The sequence below is a fragment of the Scleropages formosus genome, chromosome 16, assembly GCF_900964775.1.
Source record: "Scleropages formosus chromosome 16, fSclFor1.1, whole genome shotgun sequence".
Lineage (NCBI taxonomy): Eukaryota > Metazoa > Chordata > Actinopteri > Osteoglossiformes > Osteoglossidae > Scleropages > Scleropages formosus.
Genome location: NC_041821.1, coordinates 424,505 through 443,201, shown reverse-complemented (window position 1 = coordinate 443,201; position 18,697 = coordinate 424,505). Strand labels below are relative to the sequence as shown.

At 47.9% G+C, this 18,697-nt stretch overlaps 1 protein-coding gene across 1 annotated transcript; it reads right to left on the bottom strand.

The window, feature by feature from the left end:
- Positions 1 to 7,632: 7,632 nt before the first annotated feature.
- On the bottom strand, positions 7,633 to 16,951 carry LOC108925137 (von Willebrand factor A domain-containing protein 7-like). The gene is made up of 16 exons (XM_029259000.1): positions 16,881 to 16,951; positions 16,331 to 16,523; positions 14,413 to 14,685; positions 13,815 to 13,908; positions 13,486 to 13,614; positions 12,801 to 12,987; positions 12,414 to 12,583; positions 12,173 to 12,285; positions 11,736 to 11,852; positions 11,426 to 11,626; positions 11,111 to 11,243; positions 10,481 to 10,627; positions 10,119 to 10,211; positions 9,760 to 10,031; positions 8,741 to 8,874; positions 7,633 to 8,579 (listed from the first exon to the last, which is right to left on the bottom strand). The coding sequence occupies exons 2-16, from the start codon at positions 16,511 to 16,513 to the stop codon at positions 8,345 to 8,347; spliced, it is 2,481 nt and encodes an 826-aa protein (XP_029114833.1). The 5' UTR covers positions 16,514 to 16,523; positions 16,881 to 16,951; the 3' UTR covers positions 7,633 to 8,344.
- Positions 16,952 to 18,697: the final 1,746 nt, after the last annotated feature.

Sequence of the window (18,697 nt, the reverse complement as noted above, 5' to 3'; positions counted from 1 at the left end):
CGCACTATGTGGAACTTAAACTGTTGGAGGAAACCCAAGCACAAGGAAAACATGCAGACTTCACACAGATTGAGTGGGGACCAAACCCACATCCTCTCCCACCACCCAGGCCCTGTGAGACAGCAGCGCTATTCGCTGTGCCACTGTGTCACCCAGAAAGTGATAGAACAATTTAGGTAAAGCAGATTAGAATTTGCAAATGGAGTTTGGAATGGGGGTGTGGTGGTGCAGTGGGTTGGACCGCAGTCCTGCTCTTTGGTGGGTCTGGGGTTCAAGTCCCGCTTGGGGTGCCTTGCGGCGGACTGGCGTCCCGTCCTGGGTGTGTCCCCTTCCCCCTCTGGCCTTATGCCCTGTGTTGCCGGGTAGGCTCCGGTTCCCTGTGACCCCGTAAGGGACAAGCGGTTCCGAAAGTGTGTGTGTGTGTGTGTGTGTGAGTTTGGAATGTGGGCACTCAGGCTCTGAAGGTTGCAGATTCATATCCTACTGTCAATCCCACACCTACTGTCTGAACTGCTTGTCCCATATGGGGGTAGCAGGGAGCTGGTGCCTAACCCAGCAACACAGGACATAAGGCTGGAGGGGGAGGGGATGCACCCCGGATGGGACACCAATCCCTTGCAAGGCACCCCAAGCAGGACTTGAACCCCAGACCCCTTAGAAAGCAGGACCCGGTCAAAGGCCACTGTGAGGCTTGCAAGTAAACATTGTTGTACATCTATAAATTCTATCAATTGAATTGCTTGTGTTTTACATATATTTGCATTTATTTAATAATTTCCCTTGTGGGATCAATAAAGTATATCTATCTATCTATCTATCTATCTATCTATCTATGCCAAACATGTTATGTTTTTTCAAATCTCTTAAAATTTGAATATCCACACATACACAGCAAGTGCTGAGAATCTGCTGCCAACCCAGCCTTGCTGAGCTCCTTCCAGTACTATGGTTTGAATCACCTGCTTTGCGTGTAACAAGACAGAAAAATACTGTGGTGCACAGCGCCGTGGCTTCGGATGGGGAAAAGAAGGACGCAGAGGCAGCGTTCATCCCGAACGTTTCGTTGAACATCGTCACACAGGGAAATAATGCTCTCAGTTCCCGGACCCCATTTCCAGAATCTAAAAACAATGGGAGCTTCTGGCAGTGACCCATGTCACCTCATGTTGGACACAAAGGTTTGGTTGAAGAATTTAGATTCTCAATTGAGGATGACTCCTCTTTCTTTGTGTCTACTGCTGCTGAGTGCATAGATACATGATAAGTAAGAGGTACTGACGTCAACCACTATATGCAGAGAAATTTTTCTTTCTTCTGATAAAAGTCTGGCATATGGAATTTGAGTGGGTCATATTACAGTTGTAAAAGTGGCATCTAATATCAGAAGCACAAAGGCTGTTGCTGCTAGTCATGATGCTGACAAACACTGGTACTGGCAGGATGAGACCCCTAACCCAACCTGTTCTAGTGTTTGGTGGTTGCTCTGTGTGGGACACTTCTAGGGTTAAGGTGTTACTACTTCTGGCTAATGCAGAATCAGTTTAAGTGACAACTAGTCTCTGCTGGGGCTTCTCAATTGGCTCGTATGCAATAGTGCACCAACAACACTCACTCTTTTAGAACCGCTTGTCTCATACAGGGTCACGGGGAACCGGAGCCTACCCAGTAACACAGGGCATAAGGCCAGAGGGGGAGGGGACACACCCAGGACGGGACACCAGTCCATCGCAAGGCACCCCAAGCAGGACTCGAACCCCAGACCCACCGGACAGCAGGACTGTGGTCCAACCCACTGCGCCACCGCACCCCCCTCAAATACAGGAGACATTGAGGGTAATTATTAAAGCTGAAAGAAAATTCAAGGCAGGTAAGATATGAGTGGAAGGAAGGGCACACAGAGTGGATCACTCGTCCACCCAGCTTATTCAAAGTAGGGAACCTTCAGCCTGGTTTTAAAGGTCCAGACCGAAGGGGCATCTTTCATGTTAATTAGCAAATCATTCTGTAGTTTAGAGAGCTGGTTGCTGAACACTCAACCACCTGCAGTTTTCAAAAAGAAGTTGTCAGTTGTGAGAAGGCTGGCATCTTGTGAGTGAAAAGCACCGGTGAATATTTAGGGATGAGCTCAGTAAGGTGAGACTGAGATAAATCCCAAAACACAGTCCTCGCTGCCTTGTTTTGGGCAAGTTGAAGAGTAGAGCCAACAAATTTTGGGATGACGGTTAAGAGTGAGTCACAGCAGTTTACCCTGCTGGTGATTAAGCCGTTTCAGCTCAAAAGCCACTGTTCTTGGCCAGAAAAGAGCTGCTGCCTTTCTGCTGAAGAAAGAGGGAAGAGTGCCCTTTGCGGCATAGTCCACCAACACTGCGACCTGTCACAAAAGAATTAGCTCAAAGGGAAAAGTTAGTTTATCAAGTCCGAATTCCGATCATTCCACCTTTGCCTCTTAGAAAATTGTACTTTAGTGGCGTTACGAGAAACGATACGCCCACAATGTCACATATGAATGAACAGATAAATCCAGCAATAAGTGGTTTTATCTGAATTTTTCAGACTCGTAGCATCTGAGAATAGCCTGTGCTGAATACATACATCAGCAAACACTATCTTTTCTGGTTTGATGATAAAGAATGTGTTGGAGCAATAAGCTCAGTTTGGGGAACTGTGGCCTGCAAGTCACACAAGAGTGACAGAGAAAGAGAAAAAACACACTTGATAGACAAGAAACACAAGCACGCGAACCCTGAATAAAACGCACACGCCTACATACTGTTCAGAATCAGAATGAGTTTTTATTGGCCAAGTGTGCTGATGCACACAAGCAATTTGCTTTGGTTCTAGATGCTTCCAGTATTTACAGGCAACAAACCTGTAACAAACCTTGATTGATGTGTTTAGGCCAATTATGTCATTACTGAGAAGCATAGAGACACACAGAGACAACACAGTGTAGCAGTTAACACACCTCAGATATGCAACAAGAAGTAAAATGTTTATTATTTTTAAGCACCAAACTGAAAGCAAAAGTACAGGTGAAAATTCCTCTGTTGTCCCAATTGGCTTTCGGTGTCTCTCTGTATGTCTCCATCTCCACACTGAAGACCTCTGATTTATTGCATCTGTTTTTATACAGTAGATCCACTAACACTCAACGTGAAAAATTATTAGCCATGATCAGTCTGTAAAATAGGGCCCAAAATGACAGCTGAATGTCTCTAGGTGAGTTCTTTGTTCCATAGATCTGACAGTGCACTTTCAGGTGGTTACCTTCAGGGTGACCCAGGAGGGTTCTCCAAAAGGGTGAAATCCATGAAAGAAAACTGAAAACAAATATGGGCCATGGCTCTACTCTCCTTCCACCTGATTCCCCCAATGCAGTTAAAGGTTCAGAAAAGTGCATTTTTTAAAAAAGTATGAAAAACCGTTTTATAAGCATTACGATGAGACACTGTGCTGCTCTCCCTTCCCTGTTGCTTTAGGAATATTAAGATTTCTACTGATTTCTGCTGATTTCTAGTTGCAAAGCAAAGATATACTGTAGGTAGAGTAGTAGTGAACTGCACAGTGGCGAAATGCACTTATGTGCAGAGGCCCACGACCAAAATACATTTGACATCATCTGCAAAGAGCAATGTTACTCAGTGACAATCAAAACGATCCTCTCAGGAAACCAGGAGAAGGAATGGGGTCCCACAGCGGTGACAAACTCTTCAGGACGGTTCCAATGGCAGCTGCTGACATCACAATCTTTTGGTTATTCCTCCAAAGCAGTTGCGCAGAGGAGGGGCACCCCGCATGGCGCGGTTGGCGCTCTCCCTGCATCTCTTCAAGGTTTTCCCATACTGCCCCCTTGGTCAGCAAGTTGAGGTCGAAGAACGGTAAAGGTCAGTTGCGCTGTATGCAGGCCACATTCATCCTCAACGGTGACGGACGCTGGGGCGTCCATCATAGGGCAGAAGAACAAATATCTCACACGCTGTATGAAACCACTTGTCCCAAGCGGGGTTGCGGCAAGCCTAACCCAGCAACACAGAGTGGAGGGGGAGGGGACACATCTGGGAGAGGACACCAGTCCGTCACAGGGCACCTGAAGTGGGACTCGAACCCCAGCCCCATCAGAGAGCAGGACCTGGCCAAAACCCGCTGTGCCACCACACACCCTGAAAGCACATGTAAATCTCTTTTTTTATTTACCTGACACTTTTCTCAAAAGTGACTTAGAGCGTTAAGTTACCGACAGTTTTTTGCCGGTTTGTATAGCTGGGTAATTTCTTACTGCACATTTCAGGGAAACACAGCTGGAGGTGAGACAAACACGGCTCTTTCAACTGTAGTGACATTGACGCTAACCACTTGTGCGGGACATGTATTAAAGCTCGTTGAATAGCAACAGCAGAGAACAAAGCAGCTGCAGCCGCAGATGCCTTAAGAGACGTGTGGGCCAATGTGAACGACAGGAACATACCAGCGTCTGGTCCTGCTCTACCTCTCACCACTGTAGGGCTGGAAGGACATTCCATGATCGTGTGTGACGTTTTTAGAGGTTATACTTCAGTGAAGTTGGCCCTTGTCCACCTGCCTTTAAAACAGGCCCCCGGAGACGACAATCCATTGCAAGGCGCCCAAAACGACCATCTGCACACCGTAGATGGAGCGTGGAGCCGTTTCCTCATTTCGCCTTTATATTGATATTACAGCTCTCATGTAACGTATATAAAATATGTAAAGGTAGCTTGTGCACTGAAGAATCTCTTACGAGAGCTGCAGCCTGTCACCAGAGATCGGGTTAGAATAATAAAAATAAAAAAAAACAATTAGAGCAATATTTTCAGCTTCTGCAGTATTCGAGGTTAAAATACTTTCTCGAGAAAAGAAACAATTCTTTACTTGTGGGACTCAGACAAGTCAGACTGCTGTGAGTGTGTTTTTCTCCGAAGAGGTGCTGGTCACATGACGGCGGAATGCGAAAGTGTCTGTGGTAAATTATTAGTGTACCAGTGTAAATAAGCAGAGTCCTCAGTATGTACAGCATGTGTAGTTGTGCCCTGAAAGGCTTTATTCATCTGCTGAAGGATTTCAAAATATTTCCACACACTTTCATTTCCTCTTCGATACTTCTTCTTGGCACTGTCGAAGAAGTTCGAAAAGGTGACTGTGGCACACCCAGGCTGGGGGAGAGGGGGATGGTGAGGAGGAACAGTTTCACCCCACCTGTCGGTAGTAATGGGCTCTCTTTTGCCCCGTCTTCCCAAACAGCAGGGGAGACTGACTTGAGAGTTCGAGACGGACGCCGGACCCGAAACTTGAGGAAACGCAAACCTCAGACCCTGAAGTGTCGACACCCCACGCCATGAGCACAAGACAGTACAAACACAAGAAGAGAGCACTCCCAGCCCGTGCACAGTTCCCCTTCACGTCTGAATTACAGACACATCTTCACCTACCGAACGGCTCCTGCGTGTTTGTGCCACAGTGATCAATTCTTCCTGAATTGTCTAGAATATTGATGCAGGTCAAACAGCTGTTGTAGAGGGAGTACGTTAGATAACTTTATCCCACCGGATGTTTGTGGGGAGAGCTTCGGGGTGCAGCGCTGCGACACCTCTCTTTATTGTGGTAAGATCAGCGCACACATCTCGCTGTGGAAGCAGTGTGTCTATTGGGACGCAATAAATTATGACCTGCCCAATAAATCGCTTTGGAAAAGGCATCTGCAACATGGACAAATGTGTGTCTTTGCCTGCATGGGGCAATTTCATCCACACCTTGATTTTCCCGAATTTGACACACACCCCCGTTCGGTGTCAACGCAGTTCCAGAGTCTGCATCTTCAGGCTGCACTGCCCTCCGTGTTCATCTCTGCTCCCCTGGTCCATGAGCACCATTAGCCTTGGAGCATCTTTCCACATCTCCACCTGCCTCGTCACCATTTTTGGTGATCGTGAGTGTTTGTACTGATCGTGTCAGCCTCACCAATTCTTTAACCAGTTGTTTCAGACCTCACTAGGTGCTGGCATCACCAGGACCTCCCAGTGCTGGAGTGTCGCCGTTTCCTTTACAGCCACATAAGGCCCCAAAGCTGCTTCATATGACCTTCTATTGTTGTGATGTGATGTAGCTAGGGGATGAGGAGCATTGTTTTGAAAATTGTTTAACAAAACTTTTTTTATGGTTTTGAATATTAGCAGCTTTTTATTAATGTGTTTGTTTATGGTGAATGACTGTTTGTGTGTCTCAGTGTAATTGAAAATGACAGAGTAACACCTGAGATCTCGGCCAAAACATGTAGGAAACCCTTGGTCTGGCACACGTTATATGATATTTATTTCCTCAGTCACACAAATGACTCAGACATTGTGAAGTAAAAAGCTTCCTGGTGTTTTCATGATGGTGACCCATCCAGCCATGCGACAGCTTGTTTGCTCATTCAGCTGACACCGTTCTTCAAAGCAACTTGAACGAAAGAACAAGTTAATTTTTACTGCAGCAATTGAGTGTTAGGGTTTGAGAGCAGAAAGGGGGGCGGTGGTGCAGTGGGTTGGACCGGGTCCTGCTTTCTAAGGGGTCTGGGGTTCAAGTCCTGCTTGGGGTGCCTTGCAAGGGATTGGTGTCCCATCTGGGGTGCATCCCCTCCCCCTCCAGCCTTATGTCCTGTGTTGCTGGGTTAGGCACCGGCTCCCTGCTACCCCCATATGGGACAAGCAGTTCAGACAGTAGGTGTGGGATTGACAGTAGGATATGAATCTGCAACCTTCAGCGCCTGAGTGCCCACATTCCAAACTCCATTTGCAAATTCTAATCTGCTTTACCTAAATTGTTCTATCACTTTCTGGGTGACACAGTGGCACAGCGAATAGCGCTGCTGTCTCACAGGGCCTGGGTGGTGGGAGAGGATGTGGGTTTGGTCCCCACTCAATCTGTGTGAAGTCTGCATGTTTTCCTTGTGCTTGGGTTTCCTCCAACAGTTTAAGTTCCACATAGTGCGTGTGTGTGTGTGTGTTCTACTGATGTACGGATGAGTGACCCAGTGTAAGTAGTGTATCTAGCAGTGTAAGTCACCGTGGTGAATAATGTGTGTGGGCTGATAACAATACATAGAGTTCATTGGAGGTCACTTTGGAGAAATGCATCTGATATCTAAATGCACTGTTTTCCTCGTCCTCTTCTTTTCACATACTGAGGACTCATTTAAAATATGAATCTGAATATTGAGTGTCCTCATTTAATATGTGAAAAATGGTAAACGTAAGGGGTGGTGGTGGCGCAGTGGGTTGGACCACTGTCCTGCTTTCTGGTGGGTCTGGGGTTCGAGTCCCGCTCGGGGTGCCTTGCGGCGGACTGGCGTCCCATCCTGGGTGTGTCCCCTCCCCCTCTGGCCTTACGCCCTGTGTTACCGGGTAGGCTCCGGTTCCCCGCGACCCCATATGGGACAAGTGGTTCTGAAAATGTGTGTGTGTGTGTGTGTGTGTGTGTGGAAACAAATATGATTCAAAGTAACATCAGGTCCTTGAAACAGGTTCTGTTACTTTATTTATCAGACACTTTTCTCCAACGCAACTTCCAATGAACTCTGTAGTGTTATCAGCTCACACACCTTATTCACCGCAGTGATTTACACTTCTGGTACTGCACTCTAGTTACAATGAGTTACTCACCTACATACCAGTGAAACAGTCACTGACACCCTATGGGTGATTCTAGAGATACCAGTCCACCGGAACAGCATGTCTTTGGACGGTGGGGGAAACGCACGCAAACTCCACACAGACTGAGCAGGGACTGAACCCATGTCCTCTCTCACGGCCGAGACCCTGTGAGCTGGCAGCACTGCTCACTGTGCCAGGAATACATACATTGCAAATAACTGATTCAAAACCATCCACCCAATTTTAATAATTGCTTGTCCTGAGTCATGGTGATGAGGAACTTATCCTGGAAGCACTGGGTGCAAGGCTAAGGGGGGGACACCCTGAATTCATTCATTGGAGCACAAATGATGAAGGCTTCCTTGCAGGCCTAGCAGAGATCTTTTATAGAAATACATCAGTAACATTGTGAAGAAGACAGAGACCGCGTTTCACCCTTACAAGTGGTTATGAGCAAACAGTGAGTAGTCCAAATATTTCAGAGATATTCTGAATAGGATATGTCAAAGTGCATAAAAGCCCAAATAAATCAAAATGAATCACTCCAAAAAAACTGACAGGTTCAGAATAAAATCCTGTAACAGACAAAAATATGAAAACTCAAAGGAGATGAGGGGGAATGTAGATGGAGTGGTTGGTATAACTGGTCCATTTACACTACCAGACAGTGTTGTTCTTCGTGGTAACACTGTTGCTGCTCAGCTCTGGAGAAGGTGCCAAAGAGAGGCCACCAGGCTGACCCAGAGACCCAGGCTCAGCGTCAGAATTGGCGCCTCGGCAGCACCAGAGAGACGCAGGACAACGTAGTTGGTGTCGTTGGTGCCGGGGGACTCAGCCACGATGCTCACGGTGGTGTCGCTGCCGAAGAACGGTGTGTTAGCAGGGACGGAGAGATTGACCACGCCTTGAGCACTCCCGTTAACCAGGTTCAGGCTGTAAAGGAAAGGAGAGCACAGGAGATAGTGATTTCTCACAATGCACTGGGCACAGGTCAAAGTGCCTCTCATTGCAGCACACGTCGATCCACACGTGGAGTTCTTGGAAAGCATCACAGTCCTACAGTGACTGTGAAAAGCTGAGAATTACAGCCGCACCTGCTGGTGTAAGACGTGATAAAACCCCGGTCGTCCCTGCTGAGGATGGTGTAGGTGCCCTCTGTCCCGTTAGTCATCACGGTAAAGGGAAGAGTCACCTGACTCCCAGGTTGCAGAATGCTGTTGTTCTGGGCCTGAGAGGATGACAGCAGGTGGCATTGTTTGAAGGAGGGATGGGAAAGAGAGAGCGGCACATGAACTTTAGTGACTCCTACATCCACTGTGCCAGCAAGAGCATCTCTTACAGTGTACACCTGCAGAAGAGCAGTACTTATACCATGAATGAATTCTTGATCTTCGCTGGGTGGTAAAGTATTGACTGAATCGTTACAAGTATTCTGTAAACACACACACACACACACACACACGCACACGCATCTTCAGAACCGCTTGTCCCATACGGGGTCACGGGGAACCGGAGCCAAACCCGGCAACTCAGGGCGTAAGGCCGGAGGGGGAGGGGACACACCCAGGACGGGACGCCAGTCCGTCGCAAGGCACTCCAAGCGGGACTCGAACCCCAGACCCACCAGAGAGCAGGACTGTGGTCCAACCCACTGCACCACCACACCCCCTCTATTCTGTAAACACACACACACACACACACACACACACACACACACATTTTCAGAACCGCTTGTCCTTACGGGGTCACGGGGAACCGGAGCCTAACCCGGTAACACAGGGCGTAAGGCCGGAGGGGGAAGGGGACACACCCAGGACGGGACGCCAGTCCGCCGCAAGGCACCCCAAGCGGGACTTGAACCCCAGACCCACCGGAGAGCAGGACTGCGGTCCAACCCACTGCGCCACCGCACCCCCTCTATTCTGTAAACATCCTGAGTAAAACACCCTGACTGTGCTGCAGTAGAGCATCTCCGCTGCATCACACAATACTCTCTGGCCAGTTGTGGTTTTGTCTTTGCTTAGAAGGTCATCACACAGATCTTTCACACAAACACAAGAGCTGTGCTTCAGCATGACCTTCGACCTCAGAGCAAGCCCCTGACTCCTCTCACCGTGACGGTCAGGTTGGAGGATCTCGGCTGAGTATTGGACTGCCTCTGGAAGAGTGCGTTGGAGGACTGCGTAGAGCTGTCTAATAGCCCTGCCAGCCGGACGCCAAACTGGAAATCTGGGACTTTGTCCACAGACACCAGGTAGTCCCCTTGTCCCAGTGACTTGATGGTGCCGTTGACCTTCCCTGACCCCAACACCTCCACCAGGGACACCTCGGTGACGTTAACAGTGGAGCTGCTGATAACTGTTAAAAGCAACGTGGCGTTCCCCCCTGAAAGGGACAGAGAGGGTGGCAGGAGATGAAGGTGCGGCCAAAGCTGTGTAAGTCATGCAGTTTGTACGCCCAGTGAGATCTTACCGGTGTTGGGGCGACTCTTTGTGACTATGTACCCTGAGACTGGTTCTGAGAAGGTCTTCACAAAGTCAAAGCGGAAATTGATTGAGCTCTGACCTGAAACCAGACGGTGCGATATCGCTGATACCTTATTAGGCTCTTTGCCCACACTTCCTTGCTTTAGGAGGCCACTCAAGAAAACATTAATAGCATATTTCCTCATATTTTCAAGTAGAAAATAAGTAAAAAAATAATAGTGCCCCATCTTTTCACTGTTACAAACAAAGTCTGAAAGCGAGAGTAAAGACGTCATCTCAGTTTTCATGTAGATGTTCAGAAACAGGAAAGTACATCGCCAACGAGAAAGGTCTGAGGGAAGGTCGAACCTGTCACTTTGAGAGAGTACGGCTGGTTGGAACTGATGCTCACTCTCCACGGTCCCACCTGCTGGTTCAGCTGGACTCTGTACAGGTTCCCCACGGCCTGTATGGTTCCCAGGGGTCCATTCGTCACCCCACTGCTCTGGGATACTCCTGTGTGTGGGGTGGCAGAGGTACGTTCAGAACCCATACCCTCCACTACTCCTCGTACCGTGCTTAATTTCCACATTCCAATATACATCTATATTTGATCATTACAGCCAAACAGTTACACATGAAAAGTTGGACCGAAAGTTGGAGAAAAGGTATGTTCCAGGTGAGGGCCCCAGGTGACAGTAGAGGGTTTCTCTCTCCAGGAGAGCAAGGAACTCTCCCCAGTGGAGGAGTCCAGAGATCTTGGGATCTTGTTAAGGAGTGAATGATGAATGGATCAGGAGACTGAAATAGGGATCGGAGCCCTCGGTTTACCACTCAGTCTATGTCCCTATCCTCACCGACGGCCTTACGGCTGGCCTGGCAATGCCTGGGGAGCACTGGCTGGGACTGCCCTCGGGAGTAGATTCGCACTTGGATATTCAAGTGCCGACGAAAGCAACATTAGAGGATTTCACCCGGACAGGTGAGGCACTGACTTACCGGACGGGTTCTGCAGAGTGAAGCTGAGGGAGCTGCCTGTGATGTACATAATCATGTTCTGGACAGATGTGTCCACCACGAAAGAGAAATCATCTGCTTTCCCTGGGTTCCTCGTTGCCTGCAACAGTGTCGCCTGGGGGAGGTGGCAGATGGAGTCACGTGATCCAAAGATCTAGACTGACTGCTGTAGCTCTTCAATGAGTTGTAAAGTTGTAGAGGAAAGTCATGGTGTGGAGCACATGATGGTGGTGCTCACTCTGAGAATGAAGAGAACAACACAAGAGCGTGTGCTGCTCGGACGAAGAAGGAGCTCACCAGTGCGGAGGTGGTGGAGTCCACAATGACGTTGGTGGCCTGGGGGAGGGAGGCTGCGGCGACCTCTATAGCCAGCCCCCCCGAGGCCTGGGCCAGCTCCTGGTACAGCTGGTTTGCAGGGTTTGACACCCGGCTGACGTACTCCGCACCATAACTTCGGCGCCGTCGGGAGACAATGGGATTTGTCAGCATGAAGTTCACCTGCAGAACGTGAGTTAGGAGTTTGCTTCAGCAGAACCCTTGACACTCTTGGAAGCACTGAGACAGGTAGCAGCAACGTGGGGCGTGAGATGGCCACAGAGGTACTCACCACAGAGCGTGTACTCTCGATAAGCGCAGTGACCGTGCTCATCAAGTACGAATCCTTTGCTGGAGCATCAGCGAAGACAAAGATGTAGGAGGAGGCTGGCACTGCTCTGAGGGCCATCTGGAAGGACAGGTGGGTTTACACTCGAGCTCATGTCAAAAGAGGCTCACTAATGCTGCCAGTCCTGTCCATGTCGCTTCTAACAAGTTCCACTTTGCTGACTGACAACACAAGTAACTGGATACCCGTGTGCGGGCAGCTGCAGGAAAGAAAAAAATGTGAAAGATGCCATTTGCAGTTTTGATGTGACGTTTTTGGGATTTAATCTGGACTCTTGTACTCAGCTCCTGAAGTAAAAACGATTTTGTTGCTTAATCCTGACACTTGCTGAGCTGAAGTGCTCTCATTTGTACGGCGCAGTGCATTGTAACGGTGTTCACCTCAGTGGCCGAGAGACTCAACACTGTTTGCGCCCCATTTGCTCCGGCGGTGAGTGACGACATCCACTGCTGGAATTTCCCTGAATCGGTAGTGTGTGACAAGGGTCCGACATCTGAATATCCAGGCATTGGGACACAGACGTGGACAGGAGGTGGACAACGGTGAGACAGAAGTACTTCCCCAAAGTCATGACAAGCAAATTTTGAGCTGTCCTCCAGAAGTGAAACGTAATGGACGCACTGCTGCTGTTGAAGGCGACCAAGATGTAGTCTGAAGGTTCATTTGCTGTGCCCTGCGTGCTGTCGATGATGGAGCTCGCCACCCTCTTGGCCTCCTTGATGACATCAGACATACCACCCGTGGTGTCGATGACGAAGCAGAGCACCGAGGAGCGAGTGATTCCCATGAGCCTGAGGGACGAGGACAAGACAAAGACAGCGGGTGCTGATCTAAATGCCAATGTACGCTCTATACAGTCTGTTTCTGGTTAAAATACGTACTTAAATGTTACATCTTTTCGCCCCATGATGCACACAGCTTTGATAAATTCTACTGCATGTCCAGCTGCACCAGTCCACACTGCTGTTTTATGGTCCAGATGGACTGTAGGCGGAGCTGCGCTCTCACCGTAGGAAGCTGCTATCTCCTACAGAGACTCTGATGTCCTCCAGTAGCTGCACGGTGGCATTGGTGGCCACTTCGGCCGCAGTGCTGTGCAGGTGTCCGTGGCTGGCGCTCGTCTTGTCCTTGTTGATCCCTCCCACGGGACTCTGGTGACTCGTGAGGTCAATGATTCCACCATGACTGCACTTTCCTGGTACCAGACAGATGTTCAGTTATAAAAAGCCTTTTAATTCTATTAATGCACCAAACAGGAAAGTTTTGACCTGGGAGATAGGATTCTCCATAACCTTTCGGGTTACATGTTATTTGTGGAAAACCCTGAAATGATCACAATGGCCAGTGCTTCTCTACTTTGTCTGATGGATAGGGTTGCACACACGCACATCTTCTGAAACTACTTCTCCCATTTGCGGTCGCGGGAAGCCGGAGCCTAACCTGGCAACACAGGGTGAAAGGTAGGAGTTGGAGGGGACCCAGGGAGGGGACCCACCCAGGACAGGACGCCAGTCTGTCGCAAGGCACCCCAAGCAGGACTCAAACCCCAGACCCACCGGAGAGCAGGACCCGGGCCAACCCACTGCTCCACGGCACCCCTTGAAATTTTACATCCTGTGCAAAAGAACTGGCAGCACGTCCCAGATCGTACATTCATGTGTATTTGTTTCATAGGACAGGGATCTCCGGGTACCGTCTGGTTTGTGGGACGATGTTAAGCTGAAGTATCCTGAGGTTAACTTCTGTTGCTGAATAACTTCTGGGAGGATGTTGTTTTCACAGTTGTTGTCTATGCAGTCTGTGCAAGTTGGTGTGTTAACATCTGGAGAGAGAATGTCGGTAATAGTCAGAGCTCCTGAAAACAGATCACTTCAGTGGGCTACATTATCAAAAACACTGTCTTGAGACCAAAACACCAGTTAATGTGTTATTCACCATGGTATTAAGAAGACAATCATCATCCCACAATGATCCCATGCTCTCATGTTCACCCACTTTCTCACGTTTTCACTCCTACTGTACCTGCAATATTGCCGATGGAGACACCCGACTTGAGCAGGTTGCTGTTGGGAAGTGTGTTTCCCAACTCGACCCAGTTGCTGTGACTGTAGAAATCCTAAAAAGTAGAATTGTGGTAAAAAATAACAGAGAAGGGCACAACCATTACTGTAACAGTACAGAAGATATTCTTGTATGAATGAATGATTTATGGTGCCAAACTTCAGAGGTATCTGTAGTGCATATCTAGCCCTGTTTTCAAGATTCCTGATTTCAGGAAGGTAACATGTGCAGGTGTCACAAGTATTTGTAGATAAAAATGGGTTCACTCATGTAAAAGTGTAAAATATCACACAGAGATATTAAACTATTGCCTTTAGTTACTGGAATGTATGAGCACCTGTATCAGGACGGTGCCATGGTCTCTCGAGACTGATGGTTGCCATTATTATCATTATGTATGAGGACCCTTTATAATTTAATTTCCCCTTTGATGGACATATAACCATAACTACAACTACAGAAAAGTTATTCTGAGACCTCTGGACATATGACAGGTACATAGAGCAGAGCTGCTGCTACAAGGTTAGTCGAACAGAGGTGACGGATCATGACCCCCCACCTGCAGGGTATGGCAGATCTGCCCCAGTCTCTCCCTGGCTTCTCGGAAGTTGCCCTGCTGGATGCTGCCTTTGATGAAGGACAGGCCTGAGCTAATGAGGCTCCGTCCATCTTCGAAGGTCTCGGAGTCAAAGTGGTACTCTTCGTCAAAGACATGCCGGATGTCCACACGGACATTACTGTCCTTTATGACTTCAAAAGCTTCAACAAATTTGGGAAGAGAGTCCAGTTGGAAGCATGTTGTCAGCAGCCTTGCTGCAGACATTCCCTCGTCCTGTTTGAAAAAAGAGTACATTGACCTCTGGCAAAACCTCCGACAGAGACAGACGATTGAAAGGATCTAACTGACATTGATACGTACATGTATTCATTTAGCAGAAACTTTTCTCCAAAGCGACAAACATTGCAGAGAGCAACACAAGGAGCTCAGCACATCAACAGAAGCAGAGATTTGGATACAGGCACAGATTCTGGAGTACAGTCAAAGTGTCACATACCATGGTATAAACCAGTGTATATCACACCAGTAGTTGTATATATGTTTTTTTAATTATTGAAAGGGCAATGTGGTCAGAGTTTATGGACCACTAATGAGACAAGGGGAGAAGGGATTTCAGAGACCCTTCTTGGATGCTGAGAGAGATTCAGCACTTTTGACTGAGCAGCATGTTGTATTTATTCATTTTTCTGACTCTTTTCTCAGGAAAACCTGCCCCTATTTACCCAAATATACAGCTGGTTAACTCTACAAGAGTAATTTAAGGTAAGTACCTTGCTCTACGGCACTAGAGCTGGAGGTGGGAATTGAACCTGCAACCTTTACTTCCAAAGGGAGGAGCTCCAAGCTCTACACTACCAGCTGTTGACACATACAGACCCACAGAGACACATGGGTCTCAGCCACATACGGATCAACGAGTACAGCAAGTAAACGCAAATGTTGCTCACGGGTACAGAAAGAGCACAGTGTCGTTGACCTGGAGTGTCCCTGTAATTAGGAACGATCATTCCAATGTGTTTCAATATTATGATAAATGAAAAATCTGCCTGCTCAAAATCGCACCAAAATCTTTAAAGAACCAGAGTTACTTTCATTTCTTAACAGTGTTTTGTAGTTGAGGTCTATGTTCATATTTCTCTTCATATGTGCAGAGGATCAGTGATAAATTCTATTCTGCGAAGACACACTGGAATAGTGAGAGAGGTGTGGACGGTGGGGGGGCGTAATTCCCAGCCGGGGGTCAATAAATGATCTGCAAATGCAGGCTTGCTTTGAAAAATTCTTTGTGGACATTTTTCTCGGCGTTTCCTCAACTCTCAAGATGTTTTTGTGCACATGTGATACTCTGCTGTCACAGGTGTTCCAAACGAAAGCAGACACAGCCATGGACGCACATATCAGTTCTGGTTCTGCTTCACCTGTCACTACTGCAGCGGTGGAAGGACATTCCACACACACAACACATGCCACACACACCTTCAGTGACTTTATCCCTCCGTTGACTTAGACTGAGGCCATGAAGTTCCACTAACGCTACCAGAGACGTTACTGTGTGCACATACTCTGAGGACACGGTGAAATGAACACTCGCACAACTGACTGTAACGCAGGACTCACTGAACAGGTTAACAGGTCGCCTTCCAGCGACCGGTGGTTTTTATGCTTTTCAGGTGGCTTTTCTCTGCAGTCCATTTGGCTCCATTTGGCTCCAGGTCACGACTCATATCAGATAAAGAGACTTTTGGTTTCACTTTACCAACCCTGTTGAGGAACTTTTCACTAGTGATGAGCAGGAAGATGTGTTTGACAAGTCGCATTTTGAATGAACCTCATGAAGAGCGGTGAGAAAAAGGAAAGATGACCGCAGCGCAAACACCATCACGAAAATGTTCACAAGTGCTTACGGTGTTTCCCTCACCTGCAACGCGAGGGCCGCCCCGTCCGCCGAAGACCTGCTCCTGCACACCTGGGTGAGCTGGCGCACGATGGCCGTCCTCGTGATGTCAGCATGGGTCATGGAGCCTTGCGAGGGAATTATAATGAAAGGCAGAGCTCCAGGGAGCACGAGGAGAAGAAGGAGCAGACTGTAATTCAGAGCCATGGTTTCCTTTCTGGGGGAGAGGAGACTGAATGAGACCAACATGATGATCTGCACACAGGATGAGCAGCGATGAGCCGCTTCCTCACATTTCTGCTCATGTTCATTCTGCCACTGAAATCCATCAGTGTGGATCAAACATACTGAAATTCACTCTCAGTTCAGTGAAAGTTGGTACATTGTGATGAAAGTACTATACAACATATCTATACAAATAGAAGAAATATGAATTTTGCTTATGCATTAACAGAAAAATGTTTCGACCTAACATGCAGCAATGAAATGAATGCAGAACAGTGCAATAAATCCAGACAAAATACTAATACTAATAATAATAATAGTAGCAATGTTTTAAACCAAGTTCTGTTACCTGTGGGACTCAGAAGCTCCGACTGCAATGAGTGTCTTCTTGGAGATACACCTATATTTGATTGTCACCAAAGAGGTGTCGGTCACATGACCGTGGAATGCAAAGGTGTGAACGTGGAGTAACCAATGCAGTGACAGCAGTATCCTCCCCGCATACAGCTCACCTACGAGTGTCCTTAATGTGAGGGATCTACTACTGAAGAGTCACATATTGAGATGTACGTTGCTTTGGACAAAAGTGTCAGCTAAATGAATAAATGTAAATTTCCATGATTTTCCTTCTTTGATTTCTGCATGTATGTGTTCATTTTCCACAGGTATGTGTGTTTCCTCTAATTTTAGTATATCTTGAATGTGGCTCCAGCTGTCCATTCGTGTGACATTAAGCTGGACTCCGTGTGCTTGGTTCTGAGGGTCACTGAAGAAGGCGCGGCGGACGGTTGTGGTTCACGCAGTGGATGGTTGTACTTTTCCTTTTTCATTGCAAAAAAACCCTTTTGTCGCATGAAGAAAGAAACTTTGCGCGTCTGTAAATGCAGAACAGAAGTGTGCTCGTGCAACTCAAAAGTCCAAAACATACAGTACGTTCCCCCCTGACACCGTTGGACCTCTTATGGCGTTCCTTGGCATCATTCTGAAGGTTTGGCGAACTGGAGCCTGGACACGCCAATTCGCCACCCTCACTGACAGCCGCACCTCAGCACCCTGTTAGGAAGGAAGGAGCCCCAGGTGCAGCCAGCTCTGAGTGAAGAGAGAAGTGAAAAGACGAGGGAGAGGAGTGAACTTTGTGATTTACAGCACAGAGAAAAACTTCTGGTCTTGTTTATTGCCACATCACCCACCCCAGTTCTTAGCTCTTCACTCTGGCTACCAGTCTCATAGAGGCCCAACTCCACTGTACTTCTCATCATTCACGGGCCACTCAGGGGTCTCTCTCGCTCGCTCTCTCTCTCTCTCTCTCTCTCTCTCTCTCTCTCTCGCTCTCATTGTTCTCATTTTAAGCTCCAAAAACCTTCTATCACCAGTTGTTTTTTGCTCTTCCCATCTCTGCTCGACTCACACTGCATGCTTGGGATCACCTGAGCCCCCTGGGAAGCCTGAGAAACCAACGTACCAGTGACTGACTACTGAGCACCTACAGAGAATTAGCCACTTGGGACTGGACTATGGTTTGTGTCTCCAGAGATTGTTGCTCTGTGTCGTTTGCAGGACTCATCTCTTAACCGCAGAAACATCTGCAAAGCTCTGCTGTCACCACAGTAGAAACCCCAGTAGTGGTACTTGGACCCCTTTCTCCCCTTCTCTGTATTGGGGAGTTTTTCCTTTCCTCTCCTCAGCTGCCAGCTCTCCCACTGGACCAGTTAAGCTGTCCCTCATGACTCTTCTGTCACTGTCCTGTATCTCTCCATTGTTCGGCTCTCGGTGTCGCTCGTCGAGAAAAGCGCTGCGAAGGTAACCTGATTTGAACTCAGTTTTTCACTTCTGCTCTTGTTCCTTCTTTTGGTAGCTGACAGCCACTTTTTAACTTTATTTACCTGTTTTGCTTTGACCTCCAGTTGCACTTTATTACTCACTTTACTCCACCTGCTGCACTTCCCTGACTGTGACACACCCCTGTGGGCCACACACACTTGTTGTCATTGAGATGTCACCTTTGTCGATGGTGACTTGGAGATATACAAACCAGAAGTGCTGAAACGCTACCAAGATAACAATCATACGATGACAATCTCGCAGTGAACATTGCGTGAAATAATGTCAGACTGGACTGGACAAATTCGATTAACAGAAACAAGTCCTGCGGCCCATGGGCATGTT